This window comes from Misgurnus anguillicaudatus, chromosome 17 (assembly GCF_027580225.2).
Source record: "Misgurnus anguillicaudatus chromosome 17, ASM2758022v2, whole genome shotgun sequence".
Taxonomy (NCBI): Eukaryota; Metazoa; Chordata; class Actinopteri; order Cypriniformes; family Cobitidae; genus Misgurnus; species Misgurnus anguillicaudatus.
The window spans coordinates 4,142,233-4,162,445 of NC_073353.2; the positions used below are offsets into that span (position 1 = coordinate 4,142,233).

Genomic DNA, 20,213 nt, shown 5'->3' on the forward strand with positions numbered 1-20,213 from the left:
CCTAGCGTCAAGGTATGCATTCACCTTGAGAACTTCATCTTTGTTTCCAAACGCAATGACTTCAGTTTTCTCTTTGTTTAACTGAAGAAAGTTTTGGCACATCCAACTGTTAACTTCATCAATGCATTTGCACAGGGAGTCAATGGGGCTATAGTCGTTAGGGGATAGAGCTAAGTAGATCTGGGTGTCGTCTGCATAACTGTGATAGGCAATTTTGTTCTCTCTCATTATTTGGCTTAGTGGGAGCATATACAGGTTGAACAGGAGTGGCGCAAGAATTGAGCCTTGCGGGACTCCGCATGTCATGGATGTCCACTCAGATTTATGGCCACCTATACTTACATAATAACCTCTCCCTTCTAAGTATGACTTGAACCATTTCAGGACCACCCCAGAAAGTCCGACCCAGTTTTCCAGCCTGTCAAGAAGTATGTTGTGATCGACAGTGTCAAAAGCAGCACTGAGGTCGAGTAGCACCAGCACTGATAGTTTGCCTGTGTCTGTGTTGAGGCGAATATCATTTATTATCTTTATGAGCGCTGTCTCTGTACTGTGGTGTGGTCTGAAACCAGATTGAAAAATGTCAAAGTAACCATTAGAAATTAAGAATTTGTTCAGCTGATTGAAAACAACTTTTTCAATGATCTTGCCTATGAAAGGAAGATTTGAGATTGGTCTGTAGTTGCTCAATACAGTGTTATCTAGGTTGCTCTTTTTCAGGAGGGGCTTAACAACTGCAGTTTTAAGGGACTTTGGAAAAGTCCCAGAGTGAAGTGATGAATTTACCACTTTTAGGAGATCTGCTTCTAAACAGTTAAAGACACTTTTGAAAAAAGATGTTGGGAGTGTGTCAAGGGCACAGGTTGATGTTTTAAGATGCTGTACTGTTTCTTCCAAAATTTTACCATCAACTGCTTCGAAATCAGACATCGTAACTACTTTCTGATGTTGTGGTCTGATTTGTCTGACCCCGGCGCAGCTCAAGGATGTGCTGATCACCTTTCTGATATTATTGATTTTCTCAGAGAAGAAGTTAGCAAACTCACTACATTTGCTGTCTGAGAGCATTTCACTTGGAATGTGACTTGGGGGGGTTGTTAGTCTCTCTATAGTAGCAAAAAGAGTGCGTGTGTTATTTATGTTTTTGTTTATAATATTTGAAAAGAAAGTCTGTCTAGCTTTGCCTAGTTCCACACTGAAAGCACGAAGGCTGTCTTTATAGATATTATAATGGACTACAAGTTTTGTCTTCCGCCACATGCGCTCAGCTTTTCTGCATTGTCTCTTCATATTCTGCACCTCTGTTGAGTTTCTCCAAGGTGATTTTTGCCTGCCATTCTTCTTCCTGACTTTTACAGGAGCAATATCATCGATTACACTCTTAACTTTCGAATTAAAGGAATCAAGGAGAAAATCAACAGAGTCTGCAGATATGCTTGGTGTTAAAGATATAGCCTTCATAAATAGCACACTGGTGTTCTCATTTAAGGATCTCTTTTTGACAGACACAGATCTAGTTTCAATAGTAGGAGAGATTAATATATCAAAGAAAATACAGAAATGATCAGACAGTGCTACATCCTTAATAACAACTGATGAAATGTTTACACCCTTACTGATAATTAAATCTAGAGTGTGTCCACGATTGTGTGTGGGTCCATGTACATGTTGAGTCAGATCAAAAGTATTTAAAACAGCTGTGACATCTTTTGTCATAATGCTTTCTGGCTTATCTATGTGAATGTTAAAATCTCCAGCAATAGCAAAACAGTCAAACTCTGAGGAAATCATTGATAACAGTTCTGTAAAGTCCTCAACAAATGCTGGAGAGTATTTTGGGGGCCTGTAAATAATGATCAGTAGAATGCGTGGGGTACCTTTCAACACAATACCTAGATGTTCAAAAGACGGGTAATTCCCAAATGACACTTGCTTACATTGATAGACATCTTTAAAAAGAGCAGCAAGACCTCCACCCCTCCTAGCAGCTCTGCAAAAACTCAAATAGGTAAAGTTAGGAGGGGCTGTTTCATTAAGGACTGTTGCACTGTAGCTTTCTTCTAGCCATGTTTCATTTAGAAACATAAAATCCAGGTTGTTTGTGGCTATTAAGTCGCTGACTAGAAGTGATTTGTTTTTAAGTGAACAGATATTTAAAAGTGCTAACTTAATAGTACAATTTTTTTCCCTAACAGAGATCTTAGTTTGACAAGTCACAGGCAGCAGATTAGATTGATTTGCCACACGATTTGATCTAGCCTTACACTTTCTATCATGTACTAAAACAGAAATAGAGAAAGGTATAGGCACACTGAGTTCCTGCTTTTGTAAACATTTGATAAAAGTATTAGTATTCTCATAGCAGGAACCCGACACACATCACTGAGAGCCATTATCAGTTGTTTTTGGTTCACCTACAGCAGATGGAGGAGGGTGTGTGCCTTGGCGTTGTGTCAGAGACCGAAGAGCTCTCACAGGACGAGGAGGGGGAACTGGGCCCACTGGCTTTGGTGGTTTTGGGGCTTGCTGTTTTCTGGTTGAAATCTGTGGGCTTGCAGCAATAGAGTGGGATAGTTTAGTTCCAGCATAAACCAGTTCCTCCATTTTTCCGGAGAAGGTCAAAAGCGGGGATGCTGGAGAGAGGAATGACATATCTAGTGAGGAGTCCTGTTGTTCTGATGTGACCGGAGGCTGTGATATGTTGTCCTGGTTTCCCTGGCTGTTTTCCAGAAAGTCGTCCTTGGGTGCTGAATCTTGGAGCCGTTCTAATCTGACACAGTCTGACTGTAGTAAGCTCTGTGGGCATGACTCAGCTGAGATTGTGTCCATGAGCAGTGGTTGTTGTGGCTGAGTGGTGTTATCTCTGTCCTTGTGGGATATGTCAACATCATGTCCATTCAGGTGCTGGAAAGAAGTCCTGTGGTCATTCATACTCTGTCCAGGTGTGTGTGTGCCATTCAGGTTGAGTGGATTGGCACACACTGCTGAAGGATGATGAAGGGAGAAATAGATGTTGTCCTTTAGAACTCTTGCACCCAGCCTGTTTGGGTGGATGCCATCCTGTTTAAATAGTTGTCTCTGACTCCAGAAAAGATTGAAGTTGTTGATAAAGTTCAATCCTTTTATGTTGCAGGTTTTTTGCAGCCATGTATTAAGTCCAAGCAAACGTGAAAACCTATTTGTTCCTCTTGCTGGAAGTGGTCCACTGATGAACGGCTGAGCTTTTACTGTTCTGAGTGTTTCAAAAAGTTTGTTGAAATCCCTCTTAAGGAGTTCAGATTGCTCTTTGTGAATATCATTCTTCCCTACATGAATGACAACTCGATTTACAGTCTTATGTTTCATCAGAATGTTCTTAAGTTCCCTGTTTACATCAGAAACGGTTGCTTGTGGAAGGCAGCACGTAGTTGAGTCTCTGTTGCTATAGTTTCTGATTATTGAGTCACCTAATATCAGAGTTCTGGGCTCGGATGCGCTCTGCGCTGAGTGCCGCTGTCTGCTCGATCTTGAGCGGCAGTTAGCATCAGTGTTAGCTGCTGGCTGATTTGATCGGTGTTTAGTCACATTTATCACATTTGGGGATTCCTCACTCATATTCATTAATACTTCAAATCTGTTCTCAAGATGTATAGGTGGTGGTAGAAAGTCAGTGTTTGCAATCCTTGTCCTAGCTGTATCTGGGGTAGAGGAAGCTATTGCGGCAAAATGTGATGCTCGTGACAGTCTGATTTCTTGAGTGATTTTGGGTCTTGCTCCCTGTTTGTACCATTGATTAGTGTGTTGATCATTAGATTTATGGGACTCACCGGCTGTTTGCTGAGGGCGTCCATGATGACGAAGCTCTGTTGTGTGTTCCGTCTGGTTTGGTAGTCCTGTAAGTAACTTTGTTTCAAGAACAGCAATCCTTTGTAAAAGTCTGTGGCAGTTTGTGCAGCAAGTAGATTGTTGATGAGGCATTCCTTTTTCTTATCCTTTTCAATGAAGGCAGCTGTGTTTTTCCTTCTGGAATGTAAGCTGATGGCGGTGGGAGGCTAGACGGATGAAAAATTCCACTTTTTTGTAATCCTCCAGTCCCGAAAGTTTGTAAATTGACGTTTGAAGTTAAAATTATAAGATAAAATATAAAAGCGATAGAGCAAAGCGCAGAGCAGTAAGCAAAAGCGTCCGAACAGTAGCAGAGCAGGAAGTAAATGCGGTTTCAGGCATCACATAGGGCTATATATACACAAGTTTAAACAGGATAAAAAGACACACCTGGGGAGGCAATCAACACTACAGACTACAAAACATGGCAGACGGAACAGAACTTCAAAATAAGAGTACAGGGAAACACAGAACGAGATCATGACAATAGCTCACCCCTACTTCAGAGTCCGCTGCTTGTGTTGTTAGTAAACATACATGCTTGGTACATGCAGGCATGGATTAACGCACGGGCCTACTGGGCACTTGCCCAGGGCACTGGGCCAGCAGGGGGCCCTGTCAAATTTACTGTGTCTATTTTTTTCAAGTAAATATTTTAATTTTAATTTTAATTTCAGTAAAATTTTGTTAAATATTGAGGAATAATGTGCATTTTTTTGCAGTTGCAAAGTATTAACTAGTAAATAAATCAAATAAATAATTTTAATGTATTGCTGCGCTGTTGAAAGGGACATCTAGAGGCGAGTGAAAAGCATTGCGTAATATAAAAGTCACGCGTAGAAGACGGGTACTCAAAATCCAAAACAAAACTGAGTTTACAACCACAACCAAGTGGATCAAGGAGACGAAAGCACAAAAGGACAGCTTTTCCTCACCATGCCAGTCAGCAATTGTGAAGGAGAATGTTCATTTTCTCTAATAGCAAGAGTAAAAAACGAACTAAGAAGCAAAATCTGTCAAGGACGTCTTTAAAGGCCATTGAATGCGATCTTGTGAGGGAACTGGATTTTGATGATGTGGTGGAATTGTTTTCTCTGAGGAAATCGAGAAAGATACCCCTCAGCTAAGGTAAATTTAAACCAACTTTTTTTTTTAAACCAACTTTTTTGTTCTAAGCTAGGGACTGGACACACCAAAGCTTTTACGCCTGCGGCCGGCGCATGTTTTCAACTGATTCCAATGGAAACTCTGCGTTTTTCAAATAAGCAAGCAGCTAGCGAGTTTTTTCCGCGCTGAAAACCGGCACTCAGGGTTTTATTCGTGCTCAGCGCTGAGCATCGAGAGTTCAAAAATATTCAACTTTGAGTGAAAACCTCCGCTCGTCTTTTTGGAGTATGTTGTACAAATACTGGTGAGATATAAATAAACCAATTTGTGGTGTGAAAGAACAGAATATTGTGTGCATTCTCTCCCCCCGTATTAGTGCCATTGTTAATCCTGTATGATGGGGCATACAGGCAGAGGCGAACCAACACTTGAGCCCTGTGCATACAGGTGCAACGCTGTTGCCCAAAAAATTGGTAAAGGGGGCCTTTGAGACATCTGTGCCCAGGGCACATCATCGCCATAATCTGTCCCTGGGTACATGTATTCATGAATATCAGTCATGTGACCTTTTACGTCATTCCAGTTGCCTGCCGCCATCTTGAGTACCTACCGAGTACCAGTAGGACAAGCATTGGCTAGCTTGCTACGATTTACGGATTTCTTATCTTTTACTGTCTATGATTCTTACGGATACGGGAAATGGCTACGAAAGACAACATTTTGCACCTCGACTGTCATGAAAAGAAAAGCTACTTGTTTAATCAATATCTTTGTTAGGGTGTGATGCCTACTCGATCCCTGATGCGTTCTTCCAGCCGCTGTCCCCTGCTACCGAACTACCACTATTTTTACAACACTAAGAAGGTGCGACACAACATCAAACTTTGCTGGAAGTATCACCTGGATCTCTACACATAAACGCGAGCATTGAGAACATTGTTTGTGTACATAGAGTTTACTAAAAAGAAAGGTTTTGTACGACTGATTTTGGCTGTTATGGTGTCCGCTCGTCATCTCTGCCAGACGTAAATAATCCATTTCCGAATGCGGTTTAATGAATCTCATATGAGGCTCCTTTTTCAACTAGAAGTTCAATATTGTTTTTCACTTGCGACAAAACAACGAATTTATATGACACTATGCTTTAGGAGCTATCCATCTTTACATCGCATTTGGAGATCGATACATCTTGACTGGGAAGATGGCGGCGAGCGGACACCAAAACAATCAAAGTCGGATGTTCAAAACTTTATTTTTAGTAAACACTGTGTACACAAACAATGTTCTCAATGCTCGCGTTCACGTGTAGAGACTTCGAGCAAAGTTTCATGTTGTGTCGAGCCTTCTTAGTGTTGTACAAATAGCAATTTTAATGCTCACAACATATTGAAGGCATTGTTTACACCTGTCTTTAACATCGTCCACTTGTGATCCGATCGACCAAAGATGTAAACAGGGCTTAAGTGCATTCTTGTTTTGAAGAGGAGTGTGTTAACTGTCAGACATCACTGATGCTGGAAACATTCCTTCATCTTTTAAATAAAGTCAAATAAAGTCAATGTGTAATTATCTGTGAGCTGAAGGAAGGCTCTGGTTGTCATGGTGATGGCACACTCTTTTATGATTCTGTATATTATAACTTTGCTTGGGCATGTATCACACAGATGGTCTTTGGTCCGTCAAGACCTCTAATTCACACAAACCCACAGCCTCCACAATGGCTTATTTCAGTGAGAAATGATTTAATAATCTGTTGAAAATGTTGCTGATGCTTTAAAAGTCAGCTCTATAGATTACAAACATGAGATTTCATTACAAACCCTAGTATCTTGTGTAAGAGTAGATGATGGTTATATAAGAGATATTCACACACCCTGAGCATGTACTGTACGCTTCATTACTCGGTTCAGGTTGAATGCACATCTACTATGAGTGTGCATATACATGTGTGCTCATCTGTATGACACTGTTGTGTGTATGTACAGTATGTGTCTAATGTTATTGTATTTGTTTCATCATTGTATCTTTAAGTAAGTAACCATGAGCAGATTACATTTATTTTTTACGAATGTGTGTATTGTATGTGTGTTAGTTTTCTGTATGTGTGTATAACTGGGTGTGTAATTGTATTTTAGGCACACTAGCACCTCTAGGCTGTCATCTGTCCTCCAATCACAGCTCTCCACTAAAGCCACAGTGCTGTGTGTAATTTGTCATGTTATATTGCTGTCTTTTTTTAAAAAAAGTCTTGATCGTCCTTTGTGGACCCAGTAATGATTATTCTTCAATGGAATTGCTGTGAAAAACTCTTTTAGAGCCTTTATTTTTAAAAAGTGTAGTGTAAACACATCTAAAAATACCTTACTTATGTACTTTAAAAAAAATAGCTCATTGGCTAAGCATAATTCACACATGATTGACTCACGTTTTCTTAAAATGAAATTAACTCGGATACCTTATGTAGACACAACACGACTAAATCAAGTAATCCCATGAGATTTACGAATAAACAATTTGTTTATTTCCATCTTTTGGTTTATCTAACTTTTACAAACCTTTTTTAGTTCCTGTCACATGCACACACTCACAAGTTATTTTGTGTATTTGGTATAATACAATGTGTTTGCGTGGTTTATGGTTCAAAAACACATTCTTTTCCACATACTGTACATTTTTGTAGCTCCAGATATACTGTCTTCCTGAAACGGATGGATTTTGTACAAAACTCTAACCCATTTGAAAAGCTCTGTGTGCCTGAGTTGCCAGCTAATCTGTATGTTGTTATTGGCCTGAATACCTCTGATGTCAGCCGGAAATGTGACACTCCCTACCATGTTTGAAAGATTTGCTCGCAATGCAATGCTAACAGGAGTTAACTTACAGGCTGTGAGTCTGACGCGAGAGGAATTATGATAATGTCGGTCTTTACATCACCAATCCCAGGAAGTAAACTGTTGCCTACACTGTAAAAAATAAATTGTTTGCTCAATGAATTATTTTTTAGTAACTAGTTCCACAGAAATGTTACGTTCACTCAATTTCTGACAAAGTGTTACCTGGATTGTTGTTTTTTAGTTGACTCAAATATAAAAAAGTATGTTTGCTCAACTAGCTTTATCGTTCATTCAACTAAAATGTTTTAATCAGTTGAATCTTTAAAAACTTACAGCAAAGTATTTACTCAATGTTTTATGTGTTACTTCAATTATTATTTGGAAATTTTTAATAAACATTTTTAAATTATTTATCAAATCATTTATGCTGGTGTTGTTAACAAAATAATTAACTTCAGTCACATAAAAACAAAAGCTTTATTCACTTATCATACAGACTGAACATACAAAATAAAGTATTTTCTAAATAGAAGGCATAAAACAGTCCAAAGCACTCAAAGTCAGTCAGAACATCTGAAGGGACATTTAGGAGAACTTCTTTCGCCATGTATCCCTCTGGTCTGCCTCTCCACATCATCACCGCTCTGGTTTGATAAACAGAAGAATATAAATACACATACACATACATAAATACATGTTTAATATAATAAAGCTTGACGGTGAAAGACTTTATTCCTTAATTAAAATAACGTTAATGTTAGGCCAAATTTCCCTCAGACATCACACATAATTAAACACTATTGGGCGGTTTTCTCTGACAGGGCTTATCACTGACTAAAATACTGACATCTCTTAACATATGAGTGTTATTGTTTTGTCTCAAAATGCACGCCAGTATTGTATTTTATAAGGTTTGTTTGTAAAAATGTCCCAATTATAATTAAGACAGAATCCTAAACCCTGTCCGGTAAACCAACCCTATATCCAGGCTATCTTAACTAAAATACCTCCACTTTAACTTGGACACATCACATAACACACCTTTATATAACTTATATCTTTACAAAAACGTCGAGTATTTGCGTCTTTGCTAATTAATATAGTCTAAAATAAAAATTTTTTACAAACACTTACCTGACGTGAACTTGAGGAAACGGCTGAGGACTTGTGTCGTTGTGTGAAACAAGTGATTCCGGCTGTTATGTGTGGATTGATCTCAGATGAAATGACCTGTGATTCCAAGTTAAGACATTTTAAATTCAAAACACACACGCACAAACATACACACACGGGTATATTTAGAAGTTTTATTTAAGATTGTTATGATAATGGGACTATTTCTCCACCCGCTCCTTCAGCTCTGAAGTTCAAATTCGCAGGCAGTCCGGTTATAACAAATGTAAAAGATATGAAACATCACTCAACAGTGATATCAATTAAGTGCAATCCTAAAATACGATTTAAAACATAACCCTTTCATTGTTAAGTATGAGAAATTAAAATGAATTAAATCACATTTAAACGGCACAGAGATATCAGAGCCAGCAGTTGATTTCTGATGGGCTTGCCGAGGCGAGGCTGCGCTGGGCGGGGTGTGAGCGCATGAGCGACGTGATATTCTGGAGCTCATCTCCGATCGAAAGTGTCCAAGCACATTTTTAAATAGACGCTATCTTTATTAACCGATCGCATATTTAAACTTAAAGCACATAAATTCACGCCTGAACAACTCTTACAATTACATTTTGTGACCAAATAACAGTAATATTATGAACATTTCAACCTGATCTCACTAATTTCCGTGGCATAGTCACGGAATTTTGTGCTCATTTTTCCGTGGCATTCTCACGGATCTCTGCATTTTTCCGTGGCCCTGCTACGGACTGTCTTTTTCCGTGGCATTCTCACGGATTGGTTAGTCAACTGTTTTGTCCTATTTTCTTACCATTTTCGCTTTGGTTTAGGGTTAGATTTACATGAAATGACATCCCTACCCAAACCCAACTCTAACCCCAACGCCAGGCAACAATTGTTTAAAGTTTAGAAAATATAAAAGAATAAAGCAGAAAAAATAGTATAAACCAATATTTAAAGTGACATACTAACGCAAACACCAAATCTAACCCTAAACCGAAGCGAAAATGGTTTGAAAATGGGAAAATGCAGTTGAGTAACCAATCCGTGAGAATGCCACGGAAAAAGACAGTCCGTAGCAGGCCCACGAAAAAATGCGGAGATCCGTGAGAATGCAACGGAAAAATTAGCACAAAATTCCGTGACTATCCCACGGAACTTTGTGAGATCATGTTGGAGCATTTTGTTATCAGGAAACAGCTGTCATAGGTCCACAAATTTACCAGATTGGTCTTAATTAGTTCAGTCAACACTAGCCATTCTGAATGTTGACTAGATTTGAAAATAACCATTCATTTAATGTTTTAAACACAGATTTATGTAGACTTAAAATAATATGTCTTCTCAACTAAGTTCAAACAAGAAAATTGGTTTAACTTATATATTTTTGCCCGTTCAACATTTCATTAATTGTTTTTTTAACAGTGTACAATCTGTGTGATTGTTCTAGTCCAAGAAAAGAGATTTACATTTGGATACTATAACTCGCGTCATTGTTTACTTTGGGGTTTTTACCTTTTGCATATTGTTAACATGAACTAATACACATTTACACACCAAAGGAAATGTAAAGTTCTAAAATCAGACCATTGGTGCTCTTTAAACTTCACCTAAGCTCTTACAGCTCTTCCCAAGGGAATGTGTCACATGTGAAGATCCAGACTATTTCAGATGGATTATTTGCCAATTATGCAATGCAGGTCCCATCACCATGGAAACCACTAAAGTAATACTAGCAAATTGTCTATGTTTAGTTAAACCATCCTAACAGACATTTAGTTGTATGCCTACCTGGGACTTAAGCCCCTAACCTTGTGTGTTTGTCTCTTATATATTAAGCTAATTTCATGATGATCTCAGCTGTATCATACTGTGTTTTAATCCATTGCTAAATATCCAATATCAGTTCAGAAATGTGAACAAAAATCTGAGTCTGTCCACCACTTTCTGAGTATAGGACAGAGTGCTGCTACAGTGCTGATAATAATTCAAAATGAATTTGATGATCAGTTCTGATGGTCTTCCTCCTCATTAATTGTAATTGTTTTAGCGTTTAATCTTTACCAATGATGAAGAACTTTGGATAGGAAGATTGATGTACACAGAATGACAAATCCTTAGAAATCAAATCAAAGCAAACACACCACTGAGAGGAGGGGCTCAGTTATTCAATGATCGCAGTCTGTGGTGGTTTTACTAGAGCTGAACACATGGGAAATAAATTATTTGAGAGACTTATGCACTGTACACTCTAAAAAATGCTGAGTTTTAAAAAGTATTTGCCACAATAATATTTCTGGCTACAAAAATCTTAAACATTAAAGCAACACTATGTTGTTTCCATGTAAAAATGACTTACAGCTCCCCCATGTGGTTGAAAAGCGCAACAGTGTCTGGTATCAGACACTCTTCTGCAGGCAGGGGGAGGGGCGGGGCTCCACCGCCACTTTCAGAGTGTGCTTGTAGCAGCTAGGAGGTTGCTCAGGTTGCAGCCACAGTACAATTTGTCCAGTTAAAAGTTGTTCTATCACTGAAATATTTTAGAGACATTATTTAAAGGTAAAAAAACTACATAGTGTTGCTTTAAATAAACATTAATGCATACATTTTTTGAAATCAAAAGTTTTGAAGGTCATGGGAAAGTTTGAGTCCAGTCTCAAGTGACCCTAAACCAGTAGTTCTCAAACTGAGGGTGCAAGATATGAAATTTTATGAAATACATTAATGTATTATAAACTCTGTGTAGGGCTACTAACCAACTGCTTAAATTAAGTTAAATATAAAATGTAAGTTTGATATTGTGTTATGTAATGATCTGATTTAGGGAGGGGTGGATGATGAAACGTTTGAGAACCTGTGCCCTAAACTAACCAGTAGTGTAAATTGCCCCCCCAAATAGACACAATGAAATATTAAGTTAGGTTTTAGTGATTTATGGGTGCATCAATCAGAGATGCTGACTTCATTACCTGGAGAGACGGCCACATCTGCAAAAGAGAAAAGCTGTGCTAAGTCTCCCATGTGTCTAATGGATTTGACTGTGTGTCATTAGACACTGAGCTTTATTTAATGACACCTCCCTTTACCAAAAACATTCAGACCCAACTGACCCAAAGACCTACACTGTTAAAAATGTCTGTTGAAATGACAGTATAACTGGCTGCGGTAACTTACTGTAGATTTAAATGTTATATACTGGCAACAGTTTGTTCAAAGATAAAAATAAAAATGTATCTTTACAAAATGAATGTATAATGTTCATTTATCTTTGAACAAACTGTTGCCAGTAGATAACATACATTTAAATCTACAGTAAGTTACTGGCAAACAGCTGCATAACTACAGTAAAGTTTTTACAATCCCCTTTAAAATAACAGATATGTGTGAATGCAGCTTCAAGTGTCCATGTTGTGTTTCTGAGTTTCAAAAATTAGTGCGTTACGTGTGAGGTTGGTTTATTGTCTTTTGTTCAATATCTGGTTGGGTTAGACCATAAATCAATTTTATATTGAATATGCCCTTTAAGGATCGACCAATCAGTTTATGTCTGTCATGGACTCTGACCTCGCTGGACTAACAGGACTCTCTTCAGTCTAATGTGAAAGGGGCATTAATCTCTCTTGTGTCTATTATTAGCAGATGTTTGAAAGCAATTTAAAATACACTAGAGGTCTCCTCCGACACTAACCCATAGCCTAAATGCCTTACTAAATGCACTTTTGTTTGTCTATCTGATTATCTGTCTGTCAGGTTTGATATCTGTGCTGCTAAATATAAAACCCTGAATGACTTTTATAAAACTTTATTGTTGGTGTCTCTGATAATCTGTTATTTGAATTTAATGACTGTCAGTGTTTGGGCTTTTCTGCAGGACCTTTTAAAACCTATAAAGGGCTGTATACATTATAATGCTTACTATAACGATAACTATATTAGCATTCACATCACCAGACGATAGTGATAACTTGCTAATTCCCTGTTCTTGTTGCATTTCCCTTACGAAACATAACCATGGTTTTATTGTGGTAAAAGTAACCATGGTTTTTTGTGTAATTACTATCAGCAAAACCATGGTTTTACTACACTAATTTAACTTTTTATTTTGTGGTTACCATGGTTTTCCTACAGTAACCATGTTTTTTGTTTTGTTTTAACTGTAGTAAAACCATGGTTAATTTTTGTAAGAGTTACCCAGCGGGTAACCAGCAGATGTTCTCAACATGCTGCATTTCGCATAACTCTAAACGTTGAATCTAGTAGTTTTGTGTAATAATATCTTACCTTTTGTCGTAGTCAGTGTAGTAGAAAAAAGGATTACATAGTCAATTTTACAGCAGCTGCGTCAGCGCTGGATACCTGAGATGATTTTATGTCATAGACCTCAGCAATCAGCTTCTCCACTGTCATTTTAAATGCATGTGCACTTGAAGTTTAAATAGACTTGACTGTCTGTCAAAGCTTTATCGTTCATCAGGTGGAAAAAAATCGCCAAGTGATCCCAACAATATTGTTCATTCATTTTATCTTTATCGTTATAGTTGTGGTGTGAACTCTGCTATTCTCTTTAATATAAAAGATTTTTAAAACTATATATTTTTAGTTAAAATGTAAACAGCACTTTACTCTGTAATTTTCAATTTTACAGTGAAACATAATGTAAATAAATAGCAATAAAGAATGGAATCTAAAACAAATACATTAATAACACAATATAAAAAGTTAAGTCAACTGGCCTAGGCATCTGGGCTGTGTTTGGACGGGTTAATCCAGTATAATCTTCTCTCATTCAGAGTCAAACCTGGTTAAAGAGATTTGCAGATTTCTTCTCATATTGCTTCCCTAATCTGATGTGTTTGTGAACTGCAACTCAAAAGGTGGTTGCTAGGGTCCTTGGCATGGTTGTTAGGTAGTGCTGGGTCAAGTCAAAATAAGCCAAGGCTGTGTCTCAATCAGTTCCCTTGTTCAGTAGTCAGGGCACTGATCAGGGAGTCCGACATTTTAAACAAGGGCTGTCTCAATCGTAAAATCCTTCCAGTGCACTGGAACGTTTGTTCCCTAAAAATTCCCACAATGCAATGCAAAACACAGTGAGCATCGATGGTCCCTATGTTCCCTTACCGGAAATCATGTGACCTTTTCTGAAGCTCTCCAACCAAAGATCGCGCGAGCTAGCTCAATAAACTTCATGAAATGCGAGAGAACGCATTTTAGTTTTAAATATAAACACACATCGCTAGACAGGAAGTGACCACAATTTACTCAATATTTTATAATAATAATATTTATTTAAAATTGTAAAAAAATGTAATTATATTCCTCCAATTCTACGCAGGATATGTAACAGCTGTGAATGATCACAAAGCGCTAAAGCAGCCACGTCACAGAATAATAAGTGAACAGTGTCACAATGTCAAGTGAGCTATAGGGTCCTTACCAATGCCCAAACCTGTCTACACGATATACTGATTCACTACCTCGGGAGCTAGGGAACGAATTGAGACACAGGGCAAGACTCTAGATATTACTTGATTCATTTCTTTAGTGTAAATCTAAATCTAGATTATTACGCCTGCTTTATCATCAGCCAGATAAAAAGTATCTGTAGCACAAACAAAGTGTGACTTAGGCCTACATGCCAAAAGCTTATAGGGTTTGTTCACAACTTAAAAATACCTTGCCTGCTCTCACTGTTAATACGTAGTAATAATATGTAACTTTCAAAAACATATTTGCAACATATAATAGTAGCATTATAACGTTTTTACATCTACAAAAACATAAAACATTTACACATCTTTCATACCATACGATTGTTGTATAATTTATAATAATTGTATAATTTACCATCCTAAACCTTACCCTAAACCTAACGTTTTTTTATACAAAATGTTAGAAATACTAACTTTTCGCAAGTCTTGCCATGCCAAAATAAGATTTGCAAACCAAAAATTGGTTCAGTAAGAAGCACCCAAAATGATTTTTCCCTACAACATTAATAATACACCAAAAACGGCTTTGTTAAATTTAATGCATTTAAGATTTGAGTGTAAATGATCACATGATATTTATACGTGATTTTTTGTGTGTATGTAATATTGCATGTAAAATTGTATGATTTTGTTTGTGGGGGGCAAATAGTTTCCTTTAGTTTGTTGTATTTTACTTCAGTAAAGTTTATCAGTTAATTGAAGATCCACGTCTCTGTGCTCTTTTCCTATCTCTGCTCTTGTTTTCATTCAGTGGGAGTTAGCTCAGTGACTTTGAGTATCAATCCCCTAAAACACCCTTGTTACATTACAAAACTTTTATTATTCATTTTGACTAAGAATGACTAAATAATGGAGGAAAGTCTGTGTTCAATTATGTTTCAATGTAAATTCTTGACAAAGCTGTGGTTACACTGACAATGCTAACACATTTTTTGATTTGATTTAATGGTTTATTTTAAAAGGGGACAGCGCAATTTCATAAAACACATGTACAAACATTGTTAAAAAAGCCAGAATTAGCCAAAAGGCTATTTTTCATCTGTAGTCCCCTGGCCAAGATGTAAAAAGGCATTAAAATACAATAAAAAAACACATAACATAGTTTTGATTTATTTTGGATTTATAACATAATTAACATAGTTTCATTTTTGTTATTTTATAGTTTTAATGAGTCTATCATTATTGTAAAATGTGAAAAATATAAAAAAGGAAGTGACAAATTGACCATTATGTTTATGATGGTTTTGTGCCATTTATGATATGCAAGTGTTTGTGTTTTTCAGAAGTATCGTCACTGTATGGCTGCTCTTCTGGTCCCTCCCTATGGTGTTATGGAGAGTTGCCCAAACACAGATAGTAAGTATAAAACTCCCTCAATAGTCAGCACACTCATGTCAGTCCAAGTTTGACATTCTTTCATGAAACATGTCGACACTGCACTTTTCCATACAACAAAAACATAGAGTAACCAGAAGTTGTCAAGTAAAAAATCAATTAAATAAATAAACCGCTATAAAATTGCTTTAACAGTTTTGTTATTATTCTCTAAAACCCTAATATCTAATTTGCACTTGCTTGTTGCATATTCTTGCATCTGTGTATGAATGTTTCAAAGACCCCATAAGGGACTTCACATTTCCTCTGTCAAAAGATCCAAGAGAACCTGTGAACACCTTGTTTCCAAACAAAAACAAAAACATTTTTAGATGAAGCCTAAGACTTTGGCACAGTGCAGTACATGCAGAGGAGGATGTGTTGTTGTTTTATTTAGACTCCAGGGCCTGATAGGATTGTGGTTCCTGGTGAATAGAAAGCTTTTGATGGATTGTTGATGACCCTGCCTGGCTTTCTGTTGTCCCTCAGGAGCCATTACTCAAGATTAAACATACCCTGCATTTCATGACGTCTTAATAACACACTTTATTTTATCCTCTTTCATGACTCTTTTATTCTGCTGGATCTGATCATCTTTGATGTTTTACGATTATGCCATATTTCAAATATGATTTTTATGTTTTTCTTCCACAGGAATGCCAGACAAGGAGACTATGAGCAACAATTCTCCAGGATCCTCATCCAAACACTTAAAAAAGGTTTGATTTTACACAAAAAATGTTGTATGAGTTACATTCGCAACTATGTCAACTTGGCATTAATACAATCAGAGCCAGTTTTAACAACATGTCATCATTATTTATTAACATTTAGTTTTGAAAAAATGGCCCTTACTGATTTTGCCGCTAACAATGTAAATGGCCACTGTTATGTTTGTGATGACAGGTTTGGAAAATAATAATTTTTAGCATTTTATTTAGGATTTTCACTTTTACATTTTTACAGTTGACATTTTCAGCCAAAAACAATATACTGTAAAGTAAGACTGCCTGCCAGTATTTTACTGTATATTTATGCTGTTTAAAGGGGCCATGGCATGAAAATCTGACTTTTTTCATGTTTAAGTGCTATGATTGGGTCCCCAGTGCTTCTATCAACCTAGAAAATGTGAAAAAGATCAACCCAGTAACTTAGTTTTGGTAAACCATTCTCTACAAGCATGTGAAAAAATAGGTCTTTGAAATTTGGCTCTTCTTATGATGTCATAAGGAGTTCTTATTATAATAATACCGCCCCTTAATCTGCACTATCCAACCACAGCACTGACATTTAGTGCAGAGAAAAGCACAATTAAGTTTAATTTTAACAAACCACCATCATTGTGATCAGTGTTTGAATTTCATCAACTCATTTGCATTTTAAAGGACACACCCACATTTTTGCACACACCTACAAAGTGTCAATTTTAACATGTTATAATAAATTATTTATATGGTATTTGAGCTAAAACTTTACATATGTGATCTGGGGACACCAAAGATTTATTTGACATCTTAAAAAAGTTTTGTGCCATGGCCCCTTTAAGTCAAGACAATTAAAGCTATGACCCCACATGAATCTCATTCCATTCCTTCATTTTCCGTTCTTTTCACCATTTCTGTTTTGAATGTTTTGTTTTCCAGAAATCATTTATTCAAAGTCCCACCAAACTTCACTCCAAATGTATTACGCAGGTATTACAGCCATCATGGTGACAGCTGTGAGTTTTGTGATGTCACTCACTGTGTGTATTGAGGGATTTCTCTCTGCTTGTCTCTCAGGTGGCATCAGAAAAGATCTTACGAGCAGGTAAAGTGTTAAGAAACATCATCCTGTCCCGAGCACCTCATATGATCAGAGACAGAAAGTACCACCTGAAGTCATACAGGTAAAAGTCTTAACAAGTCTAATTATTTTATATTTCATTGTATTTTTAACTACATTTTAGAAATTAAAATACTTAATTTGAGCATTAACAATGAATAAGGTTTGTAATTATTATGAGTTGTTATTTTGTTATTTTTTATACTGCAGATTTATTGTGAAGTTATATGTTTTATTGGTTATACTTTACATCAAAGTTGTATTTGTTAACATTAATAAATGCATTAACTAACATAAACAACACATGAGCAATGTAGTTTTTCAGCACTTAATCTTAGTTAGCTCAGTGTGCATAACCTAATGTTAACGTTAACCTTCGATAAAAAAAAGATTATGAAGAAATTCTGTATTTATCATAATATTAATATATACTATAAAAGTATTGTTAATGTTAGTTAAATGCATTAACTAATGTTAAAGGGACACTTCACTTTTTTATAAATATGCTCATTATCCAGCTCCCCTAGAGTTAAACATTTGATTTTTACCGTTTTGGAATCCATTCAGCTGATCTCCGGGTCTGACGCTACCACTTTTAGCATAGCTTAGAATAATCCATTGAATCTGATTAGACCATTAGCATCACGCTAAATAACCAAAGAGTTTTGATATTTTTCCTATTTAAAACTTGACTCTTCTGTAGTTCCCTTTTAGTCGGTCACTACGACGTCACGTCGTGACCGACGAATTGGGAACTCGCTTAGAGAGACCAATCTGCTTCGAATACTACTAAAACGCCAATGAACTTGGCATTGAGATATTTGCATAATGCTGGCGCCGCCCCGCCAGGTGCGTATATAAGGAGCACGTGCAAATAGGGAAATCAGCTTTTTATCGCTTCGAAAGCCGGCATTATCTGCTACTGAGAAGCTACTTTCTGCTCTTCTGGGAACGGTTGCTGAAGTTGATTGACAAGCAGTACTAACACAGCGGACGCTCGCAGTATTCCACTACTCTGCATATTTTTTGTTTTGAGTTTAGTGTGTGCGTTGCCTTTCCCTGTGCGCATCATCAGCTGAGCACCTAAAGAGTGATTTCCCTAAAGAGTAATATGTGAGAGCTCTGTGTCTTTTTAGACAGCCACTCTCTCGTATATTCAGAGATCAGCGTCCTTTTCAGGATTGCTTTTCGTCCATGCGATCTTGGATGCGAGAGGTATAAGGGTTCCAGTTACGGTCACGAGCGCTGTCTTCATGCTTGGGCATCAAGCACTCTGAGGCTGTGTTCGTGGAGAGTTTTTGTTCTCTCTGTGAGAGCATAACCCTCTTGGATTGCGGAGACGACTGACGTTTCTACAGGAATGCTGTACGTGCCTTTGCAGTGCTGACGCCGCCATGGTGCGGCTGTCAAGCGCTCGCAGGACGCTCTTCGCATCACTACGCTGAGTAGGACGGAGGATGCGTCCTCCACCTACCGGCCTTTCATCCTCAGCCGGTTGAGGCTCCGGTGGAGACTGCAGAGTCGTGTTCTACGATTTCTGCCGAATCCATTGGACCTCCTTCTGGTCCCGTTCACTTCTGCAGCATCAGAGGGGTGTCCAATTTTTCCTCCGAAGTGGAGTCGTTCCGGAGATGGTGGCCGTGCCCGCTCGAGCGGCGGAAACGGTAGAGTTGGAGAGGTTAACCCCTCTCCGCCCGAACCGTACCGCCCACGTGATTGGTATTTCGGAGCTGCTCTGGCCTCTCGGTCCTCTTCTCCTGTGCCTTTCTTTCCCGACGGCACGAAGAGCTGACGTGATTTGCGGCCATACGGCCGTTCAGCGTTCAGCTTCACCTTTCACCCCTCACCTCCCTCACCAATGGAGCCGCTAAGGGCGGGGACCCCTTCAGTGGAGCGGGGGGTTGCGATGCAGCTGCGTTCCTGGAGGGACCACCCAACTGAAGCCAAGCACCCAGGCACCGTGTGAGGAGAATTAACGACACTACCGAAGTACCCGCGGTGGGGCAGCGAAGCGAGACAGGTGAGACTGCCGGTGCGTCTGCTGTGACAGCATAAGCATCTACAGTATGTGTGTGTGACATTGACCTTAGCCCGCTGAAGGTGACGGTCGTCTGGTCTCCTCTGCGGAGAGCGCAGACTCCGATGAGGGTGCTGGTGGTCCGGTCTCCTCAGTGGAGGGCTCGGACTCCTCAGAACACCCGCTGGCGATAGAGGAGAGGTAGGGTGAGCTGGTGTGTGCCCGCTCACGGCTCTCTCGATCCTCTGGAGACCTGGAGAGGGAAGAGGAATGCACTCTATGTGTGGTTAAGTGGGTACCGGCTAAACAGCCGGTGGAACATATGCAAACCAAGAATTTTCCACCCGACCCTCTATCGGGGGAAGGAGCGAATCACCGTCTCCTGAAGAGTGATCCTCTGCCAATCCGGGTCGCCCGTTTACTGGCCACTTAAACTCCCGATTTCACGGGAAGCGGCTAAGCGGGCGGGCGAGCTGCTGACGACCGGTTCCCCCGCGCTGCCGAGATGGGGTCCGAGGAGGGGAACGGAGGTGGTCGCCGCAGGACGCAGACGGCGAGAGGCAGACTGAG

The 20,213-nt window shown here is 38.6% G+C and overlaps 1 protein-coding gene across 5 annotated transcripts in view; it reads left to right on the plus strand.

Moving 5' to 3' along the window:
- Positions 1–20,213, plus strand: part of rapgef4a (Rap guanine nucleotide exchange factor 4a) — a 100,398-nt gene that overhangs the window by 42,891 nt on the left and 37,294 nt on the right. For 4 of the 5 annotated variants that reach the window (XR_012358234.1, XM_055215523.2, XM_073854856.1 and 1 more), the window contains 4 exons: positions 15,712–15,784; positions 16,457–16,521; positions 17,446–17,496; positions 17,584–17,690. Coding sequence is in view for 4 of the 5 variants with exons in the window: in XM_055215523.2 (XP_055071498.2) it covers positions 15,712–15,784; positions 16,457–16,521; positions 17,446–17,496; positions 17,584–17,690 (296 nt within the window). In the remaining variant the exon portion in view is untranslated. The remainder of the gene's footprint in view (positions 1–15,711; positions 15,785–16,456; positions 16,522–17,445; positions 17,497–17,583; positions 17,691–20,213) is intronic. The other variant, XM_073854857.1, reaches the window with a different exon arrangement.